This window comes from Microcaecilia unicolor, chromosome 3, assembly GCF_901765095.1.
Source record: "Microcaecilia unicolor chromosome 3, aMicUni1.1, whole genome shotgun sequence".
Classification (NCBI taxonomy): domain Eukaryota; kingdom Metazoa; phylum Chordata; class Amphibia; order Gymnophiona; family Siphonopidae; genus Microcaecilia; species Microcaecilia unicolor.
In genome coordinates, this window is record NC_044033.1 from 85,581,118 (window position 1) to 85,608,266 (window position 27,149).

The window sequence follows — 27,149 nt, forward strand, 5'->3', positions numbered from 1 at the left end:
TGAAGGTTGCAAGGGCTATGGGGCAATTATACCCTCTGAGTGAGGAACATTTGGCTCGCTTTGCAATGCCTAAAGTGGATGCCCTGGTCACAGCTGTGACAAAGAGAACTACCCTCCCTGTTGAAGGAGGTGTTGCCCTGAAGGATATTCAAGACCGCAGGCTTGATTCAGCTCTGAAGCGGTCCTTTGATTTGGCAGGTCTCACTGTTCGGGCGTCTGCATGCAGTTGTTATGCTGCTAGAGCCTGCCTGGCTTGGTGGAACAGCCCGGTGATGGAGCGGAAACCTTATCTGAAGTGGCTCCGCGGATGGATTCGACCTTGTCCTTTTTGGCTGACGCCCTTTATGATATGGTCAGAGCTTCGGCTAAGCAAATGGCTGTAGCAGTGGCGGCTCGCCGCACTCTTTGGCTACGACATTGGGTGGCGGACATGGCCTCTAAGCAAAGGTTGGTGAAGTTGCCCTTTCAAGGCCTTCTCCTGTTTGGTGAGGAGCTGGAAAACATTGTTAAAGGCCTGGGGGATTCCAAACCTCAGCGCTTGCCTGAAGATAGGCCGAAGCCTTCCTGTAAGGGTCAGGCGGTCCGCTCCTCTTACAGACCTCGCTTCCGTGAAGCTAGAAGGTACCACCCGGGGCGTGCTGCTGGGTTCACTTCGATTGCCCGCTTTCAGCAGAGAAACTCCTTTCGCTCGGACAAATGTTCCGCAGCTGCCGGTTCAACGCCTGGAGTTCAGGGATGACCCTCTCAATGATGGTGCGCTGCCCCTCTCCTCATTTCCGGTCATCGGAGGAAGACTTTCCCTCTTTTTCGAGGAGTGGGCCAAAATCTCGGCAGATCAGTGGGTCTTGGACCTGATCAGAGACGGATACTGAATAGAATTCGATGCCCCAGTGAGAGACATGTTTGTGGAGTCTCGATGCGGTTCTGCCGCCAAACGGGCGGCGGTACAGGAGACTTTGCACAGTCTGTGCCAGATAGGGGCTATGACCCCGGTGCCTCCCGCCGAACAAGGTCTAGGCCGCTACTACATTTACTTTGTGGTGCCATGAAAAGGCGGGTCTTTTCGCCCGATCCTGGACTTAAAAGAGCTAAACAAGTCCTTAAGAGTGCGGCATTTTCACATGGAAACCCTGCGCTCCGTCATTGCGGCGGTACAGCCAGGAGAGTTTCTCACGTCTCTGGACCTGAAAGAAGCTTACTTGCACATACCAATTTGGCCCCCGCACCAGAAGTTTCTGCGGTTTGCGGTGTTGGGAAAACATTTTCAGTTTCGGGCCTTGCCTTTTGGCCTCGCCACAGCTCCCCGAACCTTCTCCAAGGTAATGGTGGTAGTAGCTGCCTTTCTCAGGCGAGAGGGTATCCGGGTTCACCCATACCTAGACGACTGGCTCATCAGAGCAGACTCAGAAAAAGAGAGTCATCTAGCTACAGCCAGAGTGGTTTCAGTCCTTCAGTCTCTGGGCTGGGTCATCAATATGGCCAAACGTTACCTGACCCCCTCGCAATCTCTAGAATATTTAGGGGCCAGGTTCGACACAGCCTCGGGCTATGTGTTTCTTCCCGAGCAAAGGTGGTGCAAGCTTCAGAATCAGGTCAGTCTGCTCCTGAGGATGCCCCGCCCGCGAGCTTGGGACATTGTCCAGCTGTTGGGATCGATGACGGCCATCTTGGAAGTGGTGCCATGGGCGAGAGCGCACCTGAGACCTCTACAGTATTCTCTACTTCAACGATGGTCTCCAGTATCTCAGGATTATCAGTGCAGACTTTCTTGGCTCCCTGCGGTCCGCCTCAGTATGGAGTGGTGGCTCTCGGACAGCATGTTGCGGCGGGGAATGCCGCTGGCGCTCCCCGATTGGTGCCTGGTGGTGACAGATGCCAGCCTGAAGGGCTGGGGCGCACATTGCCAGGGGAAGCCTGCCCAGGGTCTGTGGACGCCCGACGAGTCGGAGTGGTCTATCAACTGCCTGGAGTTGAAAGCGGTGTTTCTGGTTCTTCTGGCCTTTCAAGTGACCCTGGAAGGATTGGCTGTCCAAGTGATGTCGGACAACACAACAGCAGTGGCCTACATTAATCGACAAGGCGAAACTCAGTGCAGAGCTCTAGCCGCGCAGGCCGAACAAATTTGCCACTGGGCCGAGCTGCATCTACAGTTCCTGTCAGCAGCTCACATTGCAGGTCAGAGCAACGTGCAACCCGACTATCTAAGCAGGCATCAGATCGATCCAGCGGAGTGGGAACTAGCTGACGATGTATTCCTGCAGATATGTGCCAAATGGGGCAAGACAGTGATGGATCTTATGGCAACCAGTTCCAATGCCAAAGTCCCGTGCTTCTTCAGCAGACGGAGGGATCCACGCTCTGCCGGGTTGGATGCCTTGGCTCAACCCTGGCCCCTGGGCTTGCTGTATGTCTTCCCTCCGTGGCCCTTGATAGGGCGAGTGCTCCTGCGGATTCGGCTGCATCCAGGAGAAGTGGTGCTCATCGCCCCGGATTGGCCCAGGAGGCCTTGGTATGCGGACCTCCGACAGATGCTGTTGGAGGCTCCCTTTCCGTTACCTGTGGTTCCCCACCTGTTGTCACAGGGTCCGGTGGCCATGGAGGACGCCTGCCGCTTTGGTCTTATGGCATGGCGATTGAGACGGCGCAATTGAGAGATAAAGGCTACTCAAATAAGGTAATTTCCATTCTCCTGCAGGCCCGTAAGCGCTCCACTTCCATGGCTTATGCCAGGATTTGGCGCCAGTTTGAAGTCTGGTGTGTTTCAAGAGCGCTTTCTCCGTTGCGGGCTCCTGTCTCGCCGATTCTGGACTTTTTCCAGGATGGTGTACTCAAAGGCTTGGCCTATAATTCCCTGCGGGTGCAAGTGGCAGCATTGGCCTCCCTGCGTGGCAAGGTTGAAGGCGTGTCCTTAGCTGCTCATCCAGATGTGGCATGGTTTCTTAGAGGGGTGCTTCGGCTCCGTCCTCCCATGTGGGCACCTTGTCCAGCTTGGAACCTGGAGCTAGTATTGAAGGCCCTTCAGGGGGCTCCCTTTGAACTGCTTCAGAGAAAGATTTGACACTGAAGGCCGTCTTTTTAGTGGCCATTACCTCGGCGAGACGGGTGTCAGAGCTCCAGGCGCTGTCCTGTAGAGACCCTTTTCTGCAATTCTCAGAGTCAGGGGTCACGGTTCGGACCGTGCCTTCCTTCATGCCTAAGGTAGTTTCAGCGTTTCACCTAAACCAGCCTGTTTTTCTTCCACCTTTGTTGAGGAGGAGTTTCCAGATTCATTTGGGCAGTTGCACCTTTTGGATGTGCGCAGGACTCTGTTGCAGTATCTGCGAATTACAAATGCTTTCAGGACCTCTGATCATCTTTTTGTGCTGTTTGCAGGTTGTTCCCACCCTATTTAGGGATTGCTTTGTTACATCCCATACGTAATGGCTTCATCTGCTTGATGACAAGGAAGGGAAAATTAGGTTCTTACTATGATAATTTTCTTTCCTTTAGTCATAGCAGATGAAGCCATGAGCCCTCCCTGTATGATTGTCTGTATTACAGTGATTCTGATTTTAGGTGCTGTTCTTGTTTCCTGAAGTTATATTCCTTCCTTGGGGAGTCGGAAAACAGTCTTCAGGATTCTTGTTACAGTTATAGGAGGATGAGTTCATTCTCTCCAGTCCATGTTTTGGGAGGATGAGTTTATTCCCTCCAGGAGGATGCAAGTATTCCCTCCGTTTATACAAAGTGGAGGACGAGTTTATTCCCTCCAGGAGAATGAGTTCATTCCCTCCTTTTTTGAGTTTATGCCCTTGTTAAGGGGCCATCGTTCGCTGTGAGGAAAGTTCATGTTATTCCCATTGCGGTTTGCCATACTGCTTTGGAAGCTTCAAATACTGAAGAGGCAGTGGAGCTAGCTGGCTATGAGGCACTGTGAAAAGTTGAGTGCTCTCTATCTCCCCCTGCTGGTTGATGGACACAACCCATACGTAATGGCTTCATCTGCTATGACTAAAGGAAAGAAAATTATCATGGTAAGAACCTAATTTTCCCTTCCTTTTTACTTGATCTGGAACATTCTTTGTGAGGTTGGCAATAATTCTTACTGTATATATAAACTGTGAATTCTTGCTTGAATTATTTTCTTGTATGTATTCTCTGTGCCTGAACTGAATAAATACATTAAGAGGGTCTTTTACTAAGCTGCGGTAAGGCCAATGCGGGCTTACCACTCCCTAAGCCGGAAGTACTGCCAGGCTACCGCAGCAGCCCAGTGGTAGTTCCCACCCCCAGCGCGTACCATTTACCGCCAGGTTAGTTCGGGAGCCCTTACCACCATTAGAGAATGACAGGGGGATGGGGACAGAGCCCATGGGGACTGGGCCAACCTTTGTCCCCTTTTCATTTTCTTCTTTGAAGCTTGTTAATGAACTAGACTGTTTTTGTTTGAGTGATGCAGACAATGATATTTTGATTTTTTGGAAAAACAAACAGCTAGCAAAATTTGCTTGGGGGATCCTGTACATCCTGCTACCCGTACATCTTCTAAGAAGACATCTATTTCAGGCAACCCTCGGGGAGGAATGCTGGCTTCGGCCTAACCCCTGGTAAGCCTTTCCTTGGCTGAGAGGTGCCCAGCTGTACCACCGGCTGCCTTTCAGGAGCTGTGGAGGACTTGCAGCTCATCTGCATATCCTTTACAGCCTTCTCCGGGGTGGCTCCCAGGTCCACTCCGATCCACTCAGGGCCTCCGCACGTGGGACATTTTCTCTTTACATTTATTTTTCTCCCAGTTACTGCTTATGGCTCCAGTACATTTTTTCTTCTTGGTACTGTCCCTTCCTAATCTGTTTCTCCATCTGAAACCACTGTACACTGCAGGAACACATTGTCCACCCTCTGTATTCATCATCTCACCATCTCTTTTTTTCCTCTTCCTTTTTCTCAGCTCTCAACCTTCAACATTTCCTTCCTGCCATTCATCCATCTCCTTTCTGTCTGAGTATATCTCGCCTTTGTCGCTGTCGTCATACCTCTCCTACTCTTCTCCGCACTCTCTTGCTCCTTCTTCTGCTCTCCGCTGGGGACATTAACCCCAATCCTGGTCCTCCACATCAGCTCTCATCCTATTTGTGCAGGTCACACCGTGATATCTCCAATCTAATTTCTGTTCCTCTCCTCCCCCCCCAGACTTCCCTGCCTTTCTCTTGCGCTCTGTGGAATGCCCGCTATGTCTGTAACAAACTTTCCTACATCCATGACCTCGTTATCTCTCGTACTCTCCATCTGCTTGCCCTAACTGAAACTTGGCTTTACCCTGAAGACTCTGCTTCACTCGCAGCCCTATGCCATGGAGGTTATCTTTTCTCCCATACTCCTCGCCCGGTTGGCCGCGGAGGTGGTGTCAGGCTACTACATTCACCCTCTTGTAGATTTCAACCTCTTCTTCCACCTCAGTCTCACTATTTTTCTTCCTTCGAAGTCCACTCCATCTGTCTATTTGCTCCTCTGCCTCTCCGAGTAGCAGTCATTTATCGACCCCCTGATAAGTCCCTTTCTTCCTTTCTCACTGACTTTGATGCTTGGCTTTCCTTGTTTCTTGAACCTTCATCTCCTTCCCTCATTCTTGGGGATTTTAATATTCATGCTAATGATCCCTCTGACTCTTATGCTTCGCAGTTTCTTGCTTTAACATCCTCTTTCAATCTTCAACTGTGCTCCACTGCCCCCACTCGCCAGAATGGCCACTGTCTTGATCTTATCCTCTTCTCAAACTTCTCACTCTCCAGTTTCTGTGCCTCAACTCTTTCCCCCTCTGACCATCATCTGATAACTTTCACACTTAAACACCCTCCTCCTCAGTCCCGTCCAATCTTAACCAATATATTTAGGAATTTTCAGGCTATTGACCCTTCTACTCTGTCCTCCAGTGTTTCAAATCTCTTCTCTACCACTGTTATCCAAGTCTGTCAATGAGGCTGTCTCTTCCTATAATACTATTCTCTTCTCTGCTCTGGATACTCTCGCTCCTCCCATTCCCTGTTCTGTAAAACGTACCAAGCCCCAGCCTTGGCTAACCTCTAGAATCCGCTACCTACGTTCCTGTGCCCGCTCTGCCGAACGCCTTTGGCTGAAATCCCGTGCCCATGCTGACTTCATACATTTCAAATTCTTGCTGACCTCCTTCCAGTCTGCTCTTTTACTTGCCAAACAGGACTATTATATCCAGTTGACAAATTCTCGTGGCTCAAACCCTCGACGTCCCTTTGCCACACTGAACTCTCTCCTCAAAGTGCCTTCACATCCAACTCCCCCTTCACTTTCCCCCAGACTCTGGCTGAGTACTTTCATGATAAGGTTCACAAGATTAAACTTGAATTCTCAACCAGGTCACCTCTACCTCTCCTTCCCTTAGTCCATTCTCTCAACCCTCCAACCCATGCCTCCTTTTCTGAAATCACTGAAGAGGAAACTACACATCTTATTTCCTCCTCGAAACTAGCTACCTGTTCCTCTGATCCTATTCCCACCCATCTACTTAACACTACCTCTCCTACTGTCATCCCTTTTATCTGTCATATCCTCAATCTTTCACTTTCCACTGCGACTGTTCCTGATGCCTTCAAATATGCCGTAGTCACACCACTCCTTAAAAAAACCTTCATTAGACCCTACCTGTCCTTCCAACTATCACCCTAACTCCCTCCTCCCTTTCCTATCCAAGATACTTGAAAGTGCTGTTCACTGCCATTGCCTTGACTTTCTTTGATCTCGAGCTATTCTTGATCCACTTCAATCTGGCTTTTGCCCCCTTCATTCAACTGAAACAGCGCTTGCTAAAGTCTCCAATGATCTGTTCCTGTCCAGATCCAAAAGTCTCTATCCTCATCCTTCTCGATCTTTTTGCTGCTTTTGACACTGTTGATCACAGCCTACTCCTTGATACGCTGTCCTCACTTAGATTTCAGGGCTCTGTTTTTTCCTGGTTTTCTTCTTATCTCTCCCAGTGTACCTTTAGTGTATACTGTAGTGGATCCTATTCTACTTCTATCCCACTGTCAGTTGGTGTACCTCAGGGATCTGTCCTGGGACCTCTTCTTTTCTCCATCTATACTTCTTCCCTTGGTACTCTGATCTCATCCCATGGTTTTCAGTATCATCTTTACGCTGATGACTCCCAGATCTACCTCTTCACACCAGAAAGCCGAAATCCAGGCCAAAGTATCAGCCTGCCTGTCTGACATTGCTGCCTGGATGTCTCAGCGCCATCTGAAACTAAACATGACCAAGACTGAGCTTATCTTTCCCCCAAAACCAACCTCTCCTCCTTCCCCATTCACTATTTCTGTGGATAACACTCTCATCCTTCCTGTCTCATCAGCTCATAACCTTGGGGTCATCTTCGACTCCTCCCTCTCCTTCTCTGCACATATTCAGCAGACTGCTAAAACCTGTCGTTTCTTTCTCTATAATATCAGCAAAATTCGCCCTTTCCTTTCTGAGCACACTACCAGAACCCTCATCCACACTCTCATCACCTCTCGCTTAGACTATTGCAACTTGCTTATCACAGATCTCCCACTTATCCATCTTTCTCCTCTTCAATCTGTTCAGAATTCTGCTGCACGACTAATATTCCACCAGTGTCGTTATGCTCATATTAGCCCTCTCCTCAAGTCACTTCACTGGCTTCCTATCCATTTCTGCATACAGTTCAAACTTCTCTTATTGACCTATAAGTGCATTCACTCTGCAGCTCCTCAGTACCTCTCCACTCATCTCTCCCTACATTCCTCCCCGGGAACTCCATTTACTGGGTAAATCTCTCTTATCTGCACCCTTCTCCGCCACTGCTAACTCCAGACTCCGTTCCTTTTATCTTGCTGCACCATATGCCTGGAATAGACTTCCTGAGCCACCACGTCAAACTCCATCTCTGGCCGTCTTCAAATCTAAGCTAAAAGCCCACCTTTTTGATGCTGCTTTTAACTCCGAACCCTTATTTTATCATCCTCGCTTTAATATTCCCTTATCTCTTGTTTGTCTGTCCTAATTAGATTGTAAGCCCTGTCGAGCAGGGACTGTCTCTTCATGTTCAAGTGTACAGCGCTGCGTATGTCTAGTAGCATTATGGAAATGATAAATAGTAGTAAGTAGTAGACGTAGTAAGGACTGTGGAAGACAGGAGATCTAGACTGAATCCTGAGATTGTTGATGACTTCTTTTTTTTTTTTTTTTTTTTGTTAAACTTTTTATTAATATTCCAACAATATATTACACTCTTAACCATTATTCCTATACATAGCTCATCTGCAACATTCAATCTTTGTTAACATTCTTTTATTTTTCCCCCCTTTCCTCCCCCCTCCCCTCCCCCCATTAGCTCACCTAATCTTAACCATTCTTCCGCATTGGGTTTATATTTTCCCTTTCGCCTATCAGTCATTTTCTCCATTCCCATCAAGAAGTACAATTTATTTTCCCAATCCCGTCTCGTGGGGCTTGTTCTTTGTTTCCATTTCAGTGCTATTGTTGTTTTGGCTGCTGCTAGGCACATACGCTTTATTCGAGTTTGCCATGCCTTCCCTCCCTTATTCCCGTAGCCCAACAAACACCATTTGGGATCACAAGTGAACTGAATCCCTATTGCTTGGGTAATTAATCCTGTAATCATTTCCCAAAACTCTTGTATAATGGGGCATGTCCACCACATGTGATAGTATGTTCCTTTCCCTTCTTCACAGCGCCAGCATTTATCTGATGCATTAGGGAACATTGCTTTTAATCTGTCAGGTGTATAATACCAGCGACTCATTACTTTATAAGCGTTTTCCTTCACCAGTACACAGATAGATGCTTTTTTTTTACCTCTATACACATTTTCTTCCATTCTCCCCCAGTGAATTCTTGTTCAAGATCCTGTTCCCAAACTTTCATATAGGGTAATTTTTCAAAGGTAGTGCCCCTAATACGTTCGTATAATTTAGAGATCCCTTTTCCTCCACCATAAAGGGACCCCCATAGGTTTTCAAACTTTTCATTATCTATCCAGTTGCCCTTATTCCATTTTGCTGTCACCATATAATTTCTAACTTGAAGATATGCATAGATTTCTGTCTCAGGAAGATCATATTCCTCACTAATCTCTTCAAAGTTTTTAATTTTGCCCTCTCTTGTAAACTCACGAAACCTAATCAAACCTTTATCATACCATGAGGCAATTATCTTGTTTTCCTGCCCCCCAGGAAACCCCGGTTCTTGTGTGAGCCAAGCGTATGTGGATCTATTATGTGGTCCCCTGAGTTTCCTTTTGAGCTTACCCCATAATATTAACAAATGTGAAACGAAGGGATTCAATGTTAGTGTTTTATACGTATGTTCAGGGATAGACCCCCAGAGCAGTGCATCCAGCCTACCTTCCTGTACAAATATCTGTTCTAACTGGGTAATCGGAGAAAGGTCAACTCTGCTCCAGACCTCAATTTGTCGCAGTTGGGCTGCCCAGTAATACCAAGTAATATTAGGGATTCCTCTGCCCCTAGTTCTACTGCTCTCCACATTATTTTCCGTGATAATCTGGCTGGATGTCCTGCCCATATGAACTCCCCAATTTCCGTCTGTAGTTTCTGTAATTCCCCTTTAGGGACAGCTATTGGCAGTGTTTGAAATAAGAGGAAGGATATTCATCTTGACCACCGCTATACGACCCCACCATGACAAAAATCCTCCCTTCCACTTTTGCAGGTCTCTTCGAATAGCTGCTATGAGCGGTGTATAATTCAATAAGTATAATGTGTTTAGATCCCGGGGTACATTTATGCCCAAATAGCGAAAATTTCTGCCTGTCCAGCGAAAACCATGTCTCTTCCCAAGTTGTTCTATTTCCTGATCAGTGGCAGTTATTCCCATGAGTTCAGATTTATCAAAGTTTACACGAAAACCTGACAGTGACCCAAAAAGATTTAATTCCTTTATTAGCACCGGCAGTGTCGTATGTGGTTTGCCAATGTAGAACAGCAAATCATCCGCAAATAAAGCTATTTTATGCTCTTTTCCTCCCATTCGGACCCCCTGCGCTTCCTTCAATGTTCTTATTCGTTGGGCCAGTGGTTCAATGGATATTGCAAATAACAGTGGGGATAGGGGGCATCCCTGTCTGGTCCCCCTTTGTATGTTCACTAGATCTGACCACCCCCCATTCACTTTAATCCTTGCCTTTGGTTGGTCATATAGCTTTTTCACCCAGCCTACAAAAGTGTTGCCAAATCCCATTCCTAACATTACCTCCCATAAGTAATTCCATTCGACCCTATCAAACGCCTTTTCGGCGTCTATTGTTAATAAAGTCATAGAATCTCCCCTCTTTTGTGCCCCCCAGATTAAGTTAAGGGTCCTTCTAATGTTGTCTGCCACTTGCCTATGTTTAATGAAGCCAGATTGGTCCTCGTGTATGAGAGATGGTAATATCCCACTCAGCCGATTTGCCATTATTTTGGCCAGGATTTTAACATCTACATTCAGCAGGGATATCGGTCTAAACTACCCACATAAAGTCGGATCTCTCCCAGGTTTTAACAAAACCGATATCCCTGCCTCCTGCATGCTGGTCGGGAATCCCTTCCCCTCAAAGCTAGCATTCCCCAGCCTCACTAAGAGGGGTCCCAGTTCCTGTTGGAAGATTTTATAATATTTAGCAGTATATCCATCTAGCCCTGGTGATTTCCCACCCTTTAGGCCTCTGATAACTCCCAACACTTCCTCCAATGTTATTGCTGCTTCCATCTCATCTCTCTGTTGTACCGACATCTTTTGCAATCCAAGTCCCTGTATATAATCCCTGATGCTTTCTACCGATTCTGTTGATTCTCTTTTATATAGCTTTTTATAAAAGTCCATAAATTGTGTCCTAATTTCCTCATCTTGATGGTAAATCACATCTTTTGGGCCCTTAATTTTAGTGATCGTATTCTTAACTCTTCTATCATGCAAACCCCTAGCTAAGATTTTCCCAGCTTTATTGCTGAACTCGAAAAATTTCTGCTGCATTAATTGTCTATGGAATTCCATGGTTTTCATCTGAATCATATGCAGTTCCGCTCTCCATTTTTTAAGTTCTACTAATTGTTGGGGTTTCCCCTCTCTTTGATGTATAGCTTCCGTTCTCGCTAGTTGTCTCCGTATTTCTACCTCCCTCTCTGCTCTCTGTTTCTTCTTGTAAGCCCCCTTTTTTATTAAGACCCCCCTCGCTACTGCTTTTAAAGCATCCCACATAGTCCCATCTGTTACCTCCCCCGTATCATTTAGTTCTAAGTACTCTTTAATAGTGTTCCTAATTTCTTGGCAATCCAATTCTCCATCTAATAAAGTTTCATTGAGTCTCCAGATTTGTCCTGATCTTTGCTTATTCAACCCATCTAATGTGACCCAAACTGCTGCATGATCAGAGGCATGTATACTCTCTATCTCTGCCTCCTTTATATCTCCCCATATGTTCCGGCTACCCCAAATTGCATCTATTCTGGCGTATGTGTCCTGTACATGGGCATAGTGTGTATACTGGCGCTGTCCCAGATGCTGTAAACGCCATATGTCTATTACGTCTAATTCGCGCATCAGTCTGAGAAATTGGCGCCCATTATACCCCTCTCCCCCATCCGTCTTATCGGAGTGATCCATGATCCCCGCCGCATGGTTGAAGTCTCCCCCCAGCATTACCACTCCTTCTACAAAGGGAATCAGTTCTGCCCGAGTGGTATCAAAGTATCTCCCTTGACCCTTGTTTGGTGCATACATGTTTATTAAAGTGACATTGCGATTGTTGACCTTCCCCCTGACTGCAAGGCAGCGACCTTCTCTATCCTTATACACAGCCTCTTTAACAAACTGCAAATGTTCTTTCACATAAATCACTAAGCCTCCCGTCTTATTTCCCCTAGTATCAGCCAATGCATACCCCTCCCCCAGCCCTTTGTTCATAATAAGTGCTTCATCTTTCTTCTTAATGTGGGTTTCCTGCAACATTATTATATCACAGTTCAATCTGCGCAGTTCTCTGAAAATTATACTTCTCTTACCCGGATTGTTTAACCCATTTACATTCCATGACCCAATACGTATTCCTCTAATACTCAGTCCTCCCCCGTTCCCTCCACCTCCCCCCCCCCCCAATCTCCCCATCAACTGGCATCCACTCTTTCGTGCCAGTATTTCCCTTAAGGAAGCACGTCATCTTCTGAGCTTGACCGCCCAGTCCCTTAATCAAATATGCATTCCCTCCCTTATTTATGTTGCTTTACCTCTTCCCTTCTATTTAAAACACATATATGCATTCACCCCAACATCACATATATAACTTTTCAACTTGTTTCATCTTCACTCCCACTTACTACAGTGGAAACTCGTTCAAAGTCCCTGTTCAGTCCTTATCAGCTTCAGGTGGCATCATCTTTCTCCACTGTATCTCTTGCATTTCGTGCTGGAGGACGATTCCTCCTCCCTACAGCCATCTGCCAACCCGTCTGATCTTTTCTCCCTGGGCTGCCTTGGGATTGCTGCATGTTTTCTTCCTCTCTGGGTACATCTGTACATCCCATCTCCTTTAAGACTTTCCACGCTCCTTGTGGTGATTGAAGACGCCGAGTAGTACTCCCCAGCGATACTTGCAGCCCAAACGGAAACAGCCAACGATAGCGTAATCCAGATTTTTGTAAGTAGCTTGTAATGTCCTTAAAGTTTCTTCTGCGCTGTAGCGTTTGTCTAGCCAGATCCTGATAAATCCGGATCTTAGCCGTGTTCCATGTTATCTTCCCCAGTTCTCTCGCTTTTCTCCAAATTTTTTCTTTAACTGGAAACCTAAGAAAACAGGCTACTATATCTCTTGGCAAACCTTTCCGTGGTGCACCTAGGCTTCTGTGCGCCCTTTCCAGTTCCACAGGCGCATTCTCTCGGCCCTCTCCCGCATTGGAGTCCTGATTAAGTAGAGAAGCACAGATTTCTTGAACCACTTTCTCGGCATCTTTATACTGGTCCTCTTCCGGAATGCCTCTGAATCTCAAGTTGCACCTTCTAGTGCGATTTTCAAGATCTTCCAGCCTGTCTTCCATATCCACTCTTGTTTGCTGTTCATTTTTTATGGAGCCCCGGAGGTCCCGCACTTCCAGCGATATGGCCTCCGTTTTTTCCTCCGTTTCCGCCAGCCTGTTTCCGATTTCTTTGATTTCTTCGCGCAATTCCGCTACCGCCGTTTGAATGCTTCGTCTTGTTGTCACCATTTCAGTTTTTAATTCTGTAAACCATCTGGCAAAATCGTTCTTACTAATTTCTGCCTCGCTCTCAAACTGCTCTTCCAGGTCCTGGTCCGATTCGCTTTCCGCGTTCGCCATCTTGGCCCCTCGAGAACGAAGTCCGGTTCCTTTTGTAGCGCTCGGTGACTCGGACGTGAACTTGAATTTTGCCAGCTTTTTCTTTGCTGCCATGAGTTTAGCTTTAGTTTTTTAATATTAGGAGTGATTTTTTCGCTTTTTTGCACGAGGAATGCTTCGTTTTTGCCCTAAAGACGACGGAGCTTACAGATCAAGCAGCCATCTCTTCCGATGACGTCGCTTCCTCCCCTGTTGATGACTTCTTATTCATCCATAGATTAAAAAAATCATAACAGTGCTTCATAGGGCATATTTCTCCCCTCTAGGGCATACAGAATGGGTTATATTGTGTACCCCTGGACATTGTAACAGGGTGGATTAGGATTCCTTGGGGTAGTAGAAATCAATTATTGTTGGGGTTGGAAGGGTAGAAGGTGGTGGTGAGAAGGGTTATTATAGCTGCTCCCTGTTGTTGTTGTTTTCTATTTGTAATTTATACTCAACAGTTGCACAGCATATTCCTTTTTATACTTTAATAGAAAGATTTAAATATAAAATCATAATTGTTTGAGGCTTCTGCAGATGAGGACAGAGCCCATGGGGACAGGGCAGGGACGGAGACAGAACCTGGGGGGATGGGCTGGGGATGGAGACAGAACCCACAATCATTCTCTAACCACCACCTCAGTGGTGGTGGTAAGTGCTCTCTCCCCCCCCCCCCCCTCCCCGAAATGGCGGTGCAGCTTTTTACCCACTGTGGTAAAAGGGGGCCTCAGCACGCATCAAAAATATGCACTAACTCCAGCGCAGTCCCCCTTTTGCCACAGCTTAGTAAAAGGACCCCTAAATAAATAATATGGCTAATATGGTACATTTTGTTGTCGTAGTTGGGTGTCAAGGTCATGTTTTGAGTTTTGAAGTGAGGAACGATCATCATCTTATTGCTAAGAAAAATTATGAGCGCTGGCGCACTGCCTGGAAAGTAACACATGAGGAAGAGTGGCCAGATAATGTGAATTTCATCAATAAAGACATTGTAACAGCAGCTGAAGATACCAGATCCATAACATTTGATGCTGTAAGTCTTATTTTTTAAATTAAAATATTTTGTTTTCCTTATTCTTTGCAGTATTAACATCAAAATATAATTATCTGCCACTACAAATCAAAATTCAAGAGGTCACATATCTACTATAATAAAACGCACCTCCAACGTTCTGAAGCTGACTCCGTGGCTTCAGGGTTCGTAAGGATGTCACATCTCTCTCTGCTCCGCCCTCGCGTAAAAACGTGATGACGCGGGCAGAACAGTGAGAGTGAAGGGATGTCACATGCAAAAGCTGACCAACCAGAGGTGGGAGGGTGGACGCACAGCGGCAAATCGATCTAGCATTCAGTGGACCTGCACACTGAGCTGTGCACGGCAGCGGAGAGATTTGGCCGGTATCGTTAGGGGCAGGGGACACAGGAGCTTTGCTTAGTGGCTGGAAGGGGGGGGGGGGCAGAGGAGAGAAGAGCATTGGTGGGTGGCTGGAAGGGGGGGCAAGGGAAAATGGAGAATCACTGGGTGGCTGGAGGGGGGCCAGAGGAAACAATAAAATCACTGGGTGGCTGGAGGGGGGGCAGGGCAGAGAGGACAATCGCTAGCTGGCTGGAGGAGGGGGCAGGGGACAGAGGCCAATCGCTGGGTGGCTGGAGGGGGGGCAGGGGAGAGACGACAATCGGGTGGCTGGAGGGGGAGCAGGGGACAGAGGAGACTCGCTTGGTGGCGGGGGGGGGGCAGGGGAGAGAAGAGCATCCCTGGGTGGATTTGGGGGGGGGGGGACAAGGAAAAACAATAATCGCTGGGTGGCTGCAGGGGGAGCGGAGAGAGGAGCATCGCAGGGTGGCTGGAGGGTGGCAGGGAAGAGAGGACAATCGCTGGGTGGCTGGAAGGGGGGGCAGGGGACAGAGCAGAATCGCTGGGTGGCTGCAGGGGGGGCAGGGGAGAGAGGAGAATTGCTGGATGGCTGGAGGGGGGGGGCGGGGAGAGAGGGGAATCACTGGGTGGCTGGAGCCCCCCTCCAGCCACCCAGTGATTCCCCTCTCTCCCCGCAAGGGACAGAGGAGAGTCACTGGGTGACGGGAGGGGAGTTCCAGCCAAAATGCTGAGTCCACTCCGAGTTCCAGTTTCAGCCAAGTTGCTGAGTCCGGATCGAGTTGCAGTTCCGACCAAGATGCTGAGTACAAGCCGAGTTCCAATTCCAGCCGAGATGCTGAGTCCGGATCGCGTTGCAGTTCCGGCCGAGATGCTGAGTCCGGATCGAGTTGCAGTTACCCATGGAGACCTGAATTCCCCGTGGAGGTCGGGGGTGGGGGGGGCCTTGAGGGGGGAGGTATTGTCACGATGGTGACTGTTTCCTTGTCTGTGCTCGCCTCGCCCTCTGGTGGCCAGAATCGGTGGCTGCTATGAACTGTCACCCGTTCCAGACTTCAGCCCAGTCCGGTTCGGATCTTCCGGGCTGCCAGACTTGCTTCTCTTGTGTGCCTGAACAGCACCCGTAGCTGCCTTGTGATTCCTGCAGCTGAAGTTCAGCAGCTGATGGGCTTCATTAATCACCTGGAAACTTCTGTGTTTGGCTTTGCATCGTCTAAGGTCCCTGGTTTGTTGGTCCTCTAGATTGTAAGCTCCTTTGAGCAGGGACCGTCATTCTTTGTTTATTGTACAGCGCTGCGTAACCCTAGTAGCGCTCTATAAATGTCAAATAGTAGTAATAGTAGTAGTAGTGCTTTGTTGCACTTCTGCCTAGTCTGGTTTCTTGTTTGAGTTTCTTGTCCGGTTCTAGTTAGTCTGTGTGTAGTCTAGCTTAGGTGTATTGCTTATTTTCTAGTCTAGTTTCTGTTTGCCTGTGTCTCTTGCTTAGTGGCTGCTGTGCAGCTTTCAGTTCCTGTCCTTTAGCTTGTCCATTTCCTGCCTTGTGTAGTATTGTCTGTCTGTGAGTCCTAGCCCAGTTTCCTGCCTTGCTGCCCATATATGTTCCTTTCCCCTCTGACCCTTAGTCCCTGTTCAACCTAGTTGGTATCCAGTTCCTGCCCTGTCCGGTAAGTCCTGCCAGCCGCCTGCACCCAGGGGCTCGACTCCTGTGGAAGGGCGGTCAAGTGCAGGTGAAGTCTAGCTGTTTCTGTCAGAGTTCTGCCTTGTCTCTGGTGTGGGGTGGTTTTGCCTGCCATTCCCCGGCAGTGGTCCAAGGGCTCACGAACCTAGTTTCTGCCTTGAAAACCTAACACTTAAAACACACTGTTTCTTCACAGAGGAGAACTGTGAGAGGCTGGAAGGTTGGGAATCCCAGTGGCAGATGAAATTTAATTTGGGCAGGTACAAAGTGATGCACATTGGGAAGAATAATCCAAATTATAGCTACATGATGCTAAGTTTCATGTTAGGCGTCACCACCAAGGAAAAGGATTTAGGGGTCACTGTGGCTAATACATTGAAATCTTCTGCTTGGTGTGCAGCCAACAAAGCAAACAATGTTAGGAATTATTAGTAAAGGAATAGAGAATAAAACGGAGAAAATAATGCCTCTGTATCGCTCCATGGTGAGACTACATCTTGAGTTGTGTGCAATTCTAGTCACCACATCACAGAAATGATGATATGGAACTGGAAAAGGTACAAGAAGGGTGACCAAAATGATTAAGGGGATGGAATGACTTTCATATGTGAGGAAAGGCTAAAGAAGTTAGACCTCTTCAGCTTGGAGAAGAGATGGATGAGTGATGATATTGAGCTCTATAAAATCCTGAATTGAGTGGAACGGGTAAATGTGAATCAATTGTTCTCCGAGGACAAGCAGGCTGCTTGTCCTCATGAGTGGGTCGACGTCTGCGTCGGCCCAGGAAGTGGCAAATTATATCAAAACTTTGCCAGAGTCTTCTGGCGCGCACGATTTCCTGCCTGTCGCGAGAGTCTTTGTCATACTTTTTCTTTATTTTTCCGTTATTTTCCTTTTTTTTTTTTTTTAACTCCCGTAGTTTTTTAATTTTTGGTCACCTTTTTAAGTTTTCTTTGTTTTTTGACACGGCCGGCCTTAGGCAGCGCAGTTGGGTTCTTCCCTTTCTTTTGTGCCCTTTTTTCTTTTAGTAGGCACAATCGTGTCTTTTTTTTTGTTTTTTTTTTTTTTGTTACATTTGTACCCCGCGCTTTCCCACTCATGGCAGGCTCAATGCGGCTTACATGGGGCAATGGAGGCTTAAGTGACTTGCCCAGAGTCACAAGGAGCTTCCTGTGCCTGAAGTGGGAATCGAACTTAGTTCCCCAGGACCAAAGTCCACCACCCTAACCACTAGGCCACTCCTCTTTTGATTTTGCCGAAGCCGTTTTTCCTTGTCATCAAGGACACCCAACGGCTTCAAAAGTTGTACTCGGTGCAACCGGACCATCTCAGGTACCAATACCCACGCCTTGGCCCTGACCATAGCCCAGCTGCTTGTAGTCTGTGCCTTCGCATTTTCAGTACTGTGTGCTACCATTTGGTCTCGCCTCTGCGCCCAGGATGTTCACAAAATGCCTGGCAGTTGTGGCGGCGTCTCTACGCAGGCTGGGAGTGCATGTGTTCCCTTATCTCGACGATTAGTAAAGAACACCTCGGAGGCAGGAGCTCTACAGTCCATGCAGATAACTATTCAACTCCTGCAGCTACTAGGGTTTGTGATAAATTATCCAAAGTCCCATCTTCTTCCAGTACAAAGACTCGAATTTATAGGAGCTCTGCTAGACTCCCAGACTGCTCATGCCTACCTTCCCGAGACGAGGACAGATAATCTTCTGTCCCTTGTTTCCTGGGTACGAGCATCTCAGCAGATCACAGCTCGGCAGATGTTGAGATTGCTTGGCCACATGGCCTCCACAATTCATGTGACTCCCATGGCCCGTCTTCACATGCTATCAGCTCAATGGACCCTAGCTTCCCAGTGGCTTCAAGCTGCGGGGAATCTAGAGGACGTGATCCAACTGTCCACGAGTTTTCTCACCTCCCTACATTGGTGGACAATTCGCTCCAATTTGATCCTGGGACGTCCCTTTCAAATTCCTCAGCCGCAAAAAGTGCTGACGATGGATGCGTCTCTCCTGGGGTGGGGAGCTCATGTCTATGGGCTTCACACTCAAGGAACTTGGTCCCTCCAGGAAACAGGTTTTCAGATCAATCTCCTGGAGTTGCTAGCAGTCTGGAACGTGCTAAAGGCTTTCAGAGATTGACTGTCTCATCAAATTATTCAAATTCAGACAGACAATCAGGTTGCTATGTACTACATCAACAAGCAGGGGGGCACCGGATCTCGCCCCCTGTGTCAGGAAGCCATCAGGATGTGGCTTTGGGCTCATCAGCACAGCATGTTTCTCCAAGCTACGTATCTGGCAGGCATAAACAACAGTCTGGCCGACAGGTTGAGCAGGATAATGCAGCCTCACGAGTGGTCTCTCAACTTGAGAGTAGTACGCAAGATCTTTCAAGCGTGGGGCAGGGCCGTGCCTAGGGTCTCTGGGCCCCCCCCCCCCCCCCCCCGTGAAAATGATCGCTCACCACTTGCCACACTGACAGGAATTGTCAGCAATATTCTTAGAAACAAATTGCTATACATTGCAAAATAAGATAGCAGATGTAAATTCTCAAAGTGGACATATTCCAAACACTAAAATGAAAATAAAATGATTTTTTTTCTACCTTTGTTGTCTGGTGACTTTCTTTTTCTGATCATGCTGGCCCAGTATCTGATTCTGCTGCTATCTGTCCTCTTAACTCCGTTTCCAGGGCTTCCTTTCCATTTATTTCTTTCTTTTCCTCCTTTCTTCTTCTTTTCTGGTCCTCAGCTTCTGCCTATTTTCTTCATCCATGTGCAGTTTTTCTCCTCTCTTCCTTTTCCCTCATTTCATCTCCTTCATCTCTCTTCCCTCCCTTCTATGTCCAGCAATTTTTCCTCTCTCCCTGAGCCCTGCCCTCCCAATCCATGCCCATCCATGCTCCTCTGTCCCCTGCCCCCTCCATTCATCCCTTTCCAGCAATTCCCCTCTCTCCCTGAGCCCTGCCCTCCCAATCCATGCCCATCCATGCTTCTCTGTCCCCTGCCCCCTCCATTCATCCCTTTCCAGCAATTCACCTCTCTCCCTGAGCCCTGCCCTCCCAATCCATGCCCATCCATGCTCCTCTGTCACCTGCCCCCTCCATTCATCCCTATCCAGCAATTCCCCTCTCTCCCTGAGCCCTGCCCTGCAATCCATATCCATCCATGCCCATCTGTCCCCTCCATTCATCCCTATCCAGCAATTCCCCTCTCCCTGCCCTCCCAATCCATGCTCATCCATGCTCCTCTGTCCACTGCCCCCTCCATTCATCCCTATCCAGCAATTCCCCTCTCTCCCTGAGCCCTGCCCTGCAATCCATATCCATCCATGCCCATCTGTCCCCTCCATTCATCCCTATCCAGCAATTCCCCTCTCTCCCTGAGCCCTGCCCTCCCAATCCATGCCCATCCATGCTCCTCTGTCCCCTGCCCCCTCCATTCATCCCTTTCCAGCAATTCCCCTCTCTCCCTGAGCCCTGCCCTCCCAATCCATGCTCCTCTGTCCCCTGCCCCCTCCATTCATCCTTTTCCAGCAATTCCCCTCTCTCCCTGAGCCCTGCCCTCCCAATCCATGCCCATCCATGCTCCTCTGTCCCCTGCCCCCTCCATTCATCCCTTTCCAGCAATTCCCTGAGCCCTGCCCTCCCAATCCATGCCCATCCATGCTTCTCTGTCCCCTGCCCCCTCCATTCATCCTTTTCCAGCAATTCCCCTCTCTCCCTGAGCCCTGCCCCCTCCATTCATCCCTATCCAGCAATTCCCCTCTCTCCCTGAGCCCTGCCCTGCAATCCATATCCATCCATGCCCATCTGTCCCCTCCATTCATCCCTATCCAGCAATTCCCCTCTCCCTGCCCTCCCAATCCATGCTCATCCATGTTCCTGCCCCCTCCATTCATCCTTTAACCAGCAATTCCCCTCTCTCCCTTCCATGACCCCCCCCCCCCTCGCATCCAAGCTCCTCTCTCTCCCATGTCCCAGCCTGGCCCGCCCTCTTCTCTCCCCCCCCCCCCCCTTCGCATCCATGCCCCCCCCTTCGCATCCTTGCTGTCGTTTCTCCCCTGCCCTCCCGCTCCCATTGTTCAACTGCCCACCCTCTTCTCTTCCCCCAACATCCCTTTTCTTTTTTTTTTTTTCTTTTTAAATTTACCTCTGTGGCGGCGGTTCCGGCAGCGCAGCGTCAGGGAAAGAGGCGGCGCTCCCGACTTTGCTGAAACTCAAGCGGGATCGTGGAACCATGATTCTGATCACGCCCTTCTGGCCGCGTCAGACCTGGTTCCCTCTTCTTCTGGAGTTGTCCTCCGAAGAACCGTGGAGATTGGCGTGTTTTCCAACTCTCATCATTCAGAACGAGGGGGCGCTTCTGCATCCCAGCCTCCAGTCCCTGGCTCTCACGGCCTGGATGTTGAGAGCGTAGACTTCGCCTCCTTGGGTCTTTCTGAGGGTGTCTCCCGAGTCTTGCTTGCTTCTAGAAAAGATTCCACGAAGAGGTGTTATTCTTTCAAATGGAAGAGGTTTGCCGTCTGGTGTGACAGCAAGACCGTAGATCGTTTTTCTTGTCCTACACAAATCCTGCTTGAATACCTTCTGCACTTGTCCGAGTCTGGTCTCAAGACCAACTCTGTAAGGGTTCACCTTAGCGCAATTAGTGCTTTTCATTATCGTGTAGAGGGTAAGCCTATCTCGGGACAGCCTTTAGTTGTTCGCTTCATGAGAGGTTTGCTTTTGTCAAAGCCCCCTATCAAGCCTCCTACTGTGTCATGGGATCTCAAAGTCGTTCTCACCCAGCTGATGAAACCTCCTTTTGAGCCACTGAATTCCTGCCATCTGAAGTACTTGACTTGGAAGGTCATTTTCTTGGTGGCAGTCACTTCAGCTCGTAGAGTCAGCTTCAAGCCTTGGTAGCTCATGCTCCTTATACTAAATTTCATCATAACAGAGTAGTCCTTCGCACTCACCCTAAGTTCTTGCCAAAGGTGGTGTCGGAGTTCCATCTGGACCAGTCAATTGTCTTGCCAACATTTTTTCCCTGTCCTCATACCCGCCCTGCTGAACGTCAGTTGCACACATTGGACTGCAAGCGAGCATTGGCCTTCTATCTGAAGCGGACATGCCCATTCAGACAGTCCGCCCAAATGTTTGTTTCTTTTGATCCCAACAGAAGGGGATTGTCTTTCGGGAAACACACCATCTCCAATTGGCTAGCAGATTGCATTTCCTTCACTTACGCCCAAGCTGGGCTGACTCTTGAGGGTCATGTCACGGCTCATAGTGTTAGAACCAAGGCAGCGTCAGTGGCCCACTTGAAGTCAGCCACTATTGAAGAGATTTGCAAGGCTGCGACGTGGTCATCTGTCCACACAGTCACATCTCATTACTGCCTACAGCAGGATACCTGACGCGACAGTTGGTTCGGGCAGTCGGTGCTGCAGAATCTGTTTGGGGTTTAGAATCCAACTCCACCCCCCTAGGCCCAGTTTTATTCTGTTCCAGGCTGCACTCTCAGTTAGTTGGTTCTATTTAGGTCAATCTCAGTTATGTCCTCACCGTTGCAAGGTCCAATTAACCTCTGTTTTTTGTTTTGAGTGAGCCTGGATGCTAGGGATACCCCAATTGTGAGAACAAGCAGCCTGCTTGTCCTCGGAGAAAGCGAAGTTACTTACCTGTAACAGGTATTCTCCGAGGACAGCAGGCTGATTGTTCTTACAAACCCGCCCTCCTCCCCTTTGGAGTTGTGTCTTCCCTTGTCTTTTGCTTTCTACTGGACTGAGGATCACGCTCGCGCTACGGGCAGGAAGATGGTCGTGCATGTGCACGTGAGGGCTAGCAAATTTTGTTGCTAGGAAGATTTTCCGATCTGGGGCTGCCGTCAGACGTCACCCCAGTCGTGAGAACAATCAGCCTACTGTCCTCGGAGAATACCTGCTACAGGTAAGTAACTTCGCTTTCTCTCTCCCGCCGGGTATCTTCTGCCACACCCTCCTCATCTAGGAGGTCTATTGGAGGGAAGAGGAGTGCTCCCTATTCCTATGCTAGGTGTAGGTACACTCCTCGGCAGCCTGCACAGGCTCGACCCCAGCGCGCTCGGTCTCGTCAATAGCATGCGCCTAAGGCCCCTGTTGCTCCCCAGCAAAAGCAAGGGACGGGCTTTTTACTGGCTCCAGTTAAGCATAGCCACAGAAAAAGTGTCCATACTGGACGACTTGCCGGTTGGGGGTGGTTAATGTTTTTTCACCAAAGGTGGCCTCTCATAACCTCCGACCGGTGGGTTCTTCAATTTGTCTGGTTAGGATACACCCTCAATCTGGAATCCAAACTTCCAAATTGCCCACCGGGAGCTCAGTCCTACAGCTCCCAGCACAAACAGGTACTTGCAGAGGTACTGTCCGCCCTTCTGAAGGCCTATGCAGTCGAAATTCGTCCCACCAGGAGAAGAAGGGCTGGGATTCTATTCCAGGTACTTCCTTGTGCAAAAGAAAACAGGGGTGATGCGTCCCATCCTAGATCTAAGGGCCCTGAACAAATTTCCAGTCCAAGAAAAGATCAGGATGGTTTCCCTGGGCACCTTTCTTCCTATGATTCAGGAGCATGATTGGCTATGCTCTCTGGATTTAAAGGATGCTTACACACACACACCTCGATACTTCCAGCTTACAGGAAGTATCTTCGATTTCGGCTGGGAGCAGCATTTTCAGTACTGTGTACTGGCTTTTGCCTTGGTGTCTGCGCCCAGAGTGTTCACAAAGTGTTTCGGTAGTCGCAGCATCGCTACGCAGACTGGGAGTGCATGTGTTTCCTTATCTCGACGATTGGCTGGTGAAGAGCACCTCGAAGGAAGGTGCTCTGGAGTCCATGCGAATGACTATTCAGGTGCTGGAGCTACTGGGGTTCGTAGTAAATTATCTCAAGTCCCATCTCACCCCAGTCCAAAATTTGGAATTCATTGGAGCTCTGCTGAACACTCGGAATGCTCAAGGTTATCTCCGCGAGGCAAGGGCGGACAACCTTCTGTCCCTGGTGTCTGTAGTTCAAGCTTCTCAGCAGATCACGGCTTGGCAGATGTTGAAACTTCTGGGGTATATGGCCTCTACAGTACGTGTAACGCCTATGGAACGTCTACATATGAGTTCAGCTCAATGGACCCTAGCTTCCCAGTGGTATCAGCCTGCGGGGGATCTAGAGGATGTGATCCAACTGTCCACCAATTTTCAGAATTCTCTTCAGTGGTGGACGATTCAATTCAGTTTGACCATGGGACAACCATTCCAAATTTCTCAGCTACAAAAAGTGCTGATTACGGATGCATCCCTCCTGGGGTGGGGAGCTCATGTAGATGGGCTTCACACTCAGGGAGCCTGGTCCTTTCAGGAAAAAGGTCTACAGGAGGCATATTTTCAAAGCACTTATCCTTCCAAAGTTCCATAGGTTTCTGGAATGCTCTAAAGGCTTTCGGAGATCGGCTATCCAATCAAATCATCTTGATTCAAACAGACAATCAGGTTGCCATGTATTACACCAACAAGCAGGGGGGCACCGGATCTCGCCCTTTGTGTCAGGAAGCCGTCCAGATGTGGCTTTGGGCTCGCCGTCACAGCATGTTTCTCCAAGCCACTTATCTGGCAGGTGTAAACAACAGTCTGGCCGTCAGGCTGAGCAGGATAATGCAACCACACGAGTGGTCACTGAACATGGGCATAGCCCGCAAGATCTTCTGAGCGTGGGGCACCCCCTCGGTGGATCGTTTTGCCACTCAGGTCGATCACAAGGTCCCTCATTTCTGTTCCAGGCTTCAGGCCCACGACAGACTAGCGTCAGATGCCTTTCTCACACATTGGGGAATAGGCCTTCTGTATGTGTATCCTCCCATACCTGTAGTAGGGAAGACTTTGCTGAAACTCAAGCAAGACCGTGGACCCATGATACTGATTGTTTCCCTTTGGCCTCTCCAGATTTTGTTCCCTCGTCTTCTGGAGTTGTCCTCCGAAGAACCGTGGAAATTGGAGTGTTTTCCGACCCTCATCACTCAGAACAAGGGGTCGCTTTTGCATCCCAACCTCCAGTCTCTGGCTCTCATTGCCTGGATGTTGAGAGCATAAAATTTGCCTCTTTGGGTCTTTCAGAGGGTGTTTCCCGAGTCTTGCTTGCTTCCTGGAAAGATTCCACAAAGAGGTGTTATTCTTTCAAATGGAGGAGGTTTGCCGTCTGGTGTGACAGCAAGGCCCTAGATCCTCTTTCTTGTCCTACAGAGACCCTGCTTGAATACCTTCTACACTTGTCAGAGTCTGGTCTCAAGACCAACTCTGTAAGGGTTCACCTCAGTGCAATTAGTGCTTATCATCGGCGTGTAGAGGGTAAGCCTATCTCTGAACAGCCTTTAGTTGTTCACTTTATGTGAGGTTTCCTTTTGTCAAACCCCCTTTCAAACCTCCACCAGTGTCATGGCATCTCAACTTCGTTCTCACCCATCTGTTGAAAGCTCCTTTTGAGCCACTGAATTCCTACCATCTGAAGTACTTGACCTGGAAGGTCGTTTTCTTGGTGGCTGTTACTTCAGCTCGTAGGGTCAGTGAGCTTCAGGCCTTGGTAGTGCATGCACCTTATATCAAGTTTCATCATAACAGAGTAGTCCTCCGCACGCACCATAAGTTCCTGCCTAAGGTGGTATCGGAGTTCCATCTGAACCAGTCAATTGTCTTGCCAACATTTTGTCCCATTCCTCATACCCACCCTGACGAAAGCAGTTTGCACACCTTGGACTGCAAGAGAGCATTGGCTTTTTACGTGGAGCGGACAAAGCCCTTCAGAGAGTCTGCCCAGTTGTTTGTTTCTTTTGATCCCAACAGGAGGGGAGTCGCCATCGGAAAGCGCACAATCTCAAATTGGCTAGCAGATTGCATTTCCATCACTTATGCCCAAGCTGGAATGTTAGAGCCATGGCTGCGTCAGTGGCTCACTTAAAGTCAGCCTCCATTGAAGAGATTTGGTCCACACATTCATATCTCACTACTGCTTTCAGCAGGATACCCAACGCAACAGTCGGTTTGGGCAGTCAGTGCTGCAGAATCTGTTTGGGGTTTAGAATCCAACTCCACCCCCCCCCCCCCCCCCCCCCCAGGCCCGTTTTATTCTGTTCCAGGCTGCACTCTCAGCTAGCTGTATATAGCTTCAGGTTAACCTATGTTATGTCCTCGCTGTTGCGAGGCCCAGTTGACCTCTGTTTTTTGTTTTGAGTGAGCCTGGATGCTAGGGATACCCCAATCGTGAGAACAAGCAGCCTGCTTGTCCTTGGAGAAAGCAAAGACACTTACCTGTAGCAGGTATTCTCCGAGGACAGCAGGCTGATTGATTGTTCTCACAATCCCATCCACCTCCCCTGTGGAGTTGTTTTTTCTTGTTTGTTTATATGCTTTTTGATTTAACTGAAGGGGCACGCTCGCGCGACAGGCGGGAAGTCGTGTGCGCGCTGCACGCGCGACAGAAGACTGGGCGGACGTCAACCCACTTGAGAGAACAATCAGCCTGCTGTCCTCAGAGAATACCTGCTACAGATAAGTATCTTCGCTTTTTCTCTTTCAAAAAGTGGAATGACTAGGGCAGTGTTTCCCAAGTCCAGTCCTGGAGTACCCCTTGCCAGTCAAATTTTCAGGATATCCACAATGAATATATATGAACTTGATTTGCATACACTGCCTCGATTTATATGCTATTCTTTCATGCATATTCATTGTGGATATTCTGAAAACCTGCCTGGCAAAGGGTTCTCCAGGACCAGACTTGGGAAGCACTGGACAAGGGGACAATCCATAAAGTTATTAATAGCACATTTAAAACAGGTGAAACATTTTTTCACTTAACGTATATAGTTAAGCTCTGGAACTCATTGCCTTTAGGTTTTGAGCCTTCCTGGGACAGAGAAATATCCAGTATGCCTGACTGTGACTGGAGTGGGGGAGTGGCCTAATGGTTTGAGCACCAGTCTTGAAATCCAGAGGTGGCCAGTTCAAATCCCACTGCTGCTCCTTGTGATCTTGGGCAAGTCATTTAACCCTCCATTGCCTCAGGTACAAACTTAGATTGTGAGCCCTCCTGGGACAGAGAAATATTCCAGTGTACCTGAGTGTAACTCACCTTGAGCTACTACTGAAAAAGTTGTGAGCAAAATCCAAATAAAATAAATAAATTGCCAGAGCAAGTGGTAAGGGCAGTTAATGTAGCTGTGTTTAAAACACTTCCTGATGGGAAAATTCCATAAACAGATTCCTGATGGAAAAGCCCATAAACCATTATTACATTAGATCTGGGGAAAGCAACTGCATATCCATGAGGTTAAGTAGCATGGAATCTTGCAACTTTTTGGGACTCTGCAAGTACTTATGATCTGGACTGGCTGTTATTGGAAACAGGATACTGGACTAGGTGGACTCTTGGTCTGACACTTTATGGAAATTCTTGTATATTCTTACGCTAGCCAGATATTGCCAATATTTAGCACTGATAAGCTGGATAACTATCTGGGTAAGTTAGGACTGTATTGTGGCAACAAAAAGGAAGCCATTGCTGAAGAAAACTCACATGATATTCCACACACAGTTTGAAAAGAAACCATAGAGATCACTGCATACATTAGGGAGAATGTTTTGTGGTCTGAGACAAAAGGGATGCATTTTGGTTTTAGTGCTAAATGATTTATGAGATTTGAAATGGAGCA

The 27,149-nt window shown here is 48.3% G+C and overlaps 1 protein-coding gene across 1 annotated transcript in view; it reads left to right on the plus strand.

The window, feature by feature from the left end:
* Window positions 1–27,149, plus strand: part of TRMT61B (tRNA methyltransferase 61B) — an 80,229-nt gene that overhangs the window by 7,416 nt on the left and 45,664 nt on the right. The window contains exon 3 of the mRNA XM_030196136.1: window positions 14,228–14,418. Within this exon, the coding sequence (XP_030051996.1) occupies window positions 14,228–14,418 (191 nt within the window). The remainder of the gene's footprint in view (window positions 1–14,227; window positions 14,419–27,149) is intronic.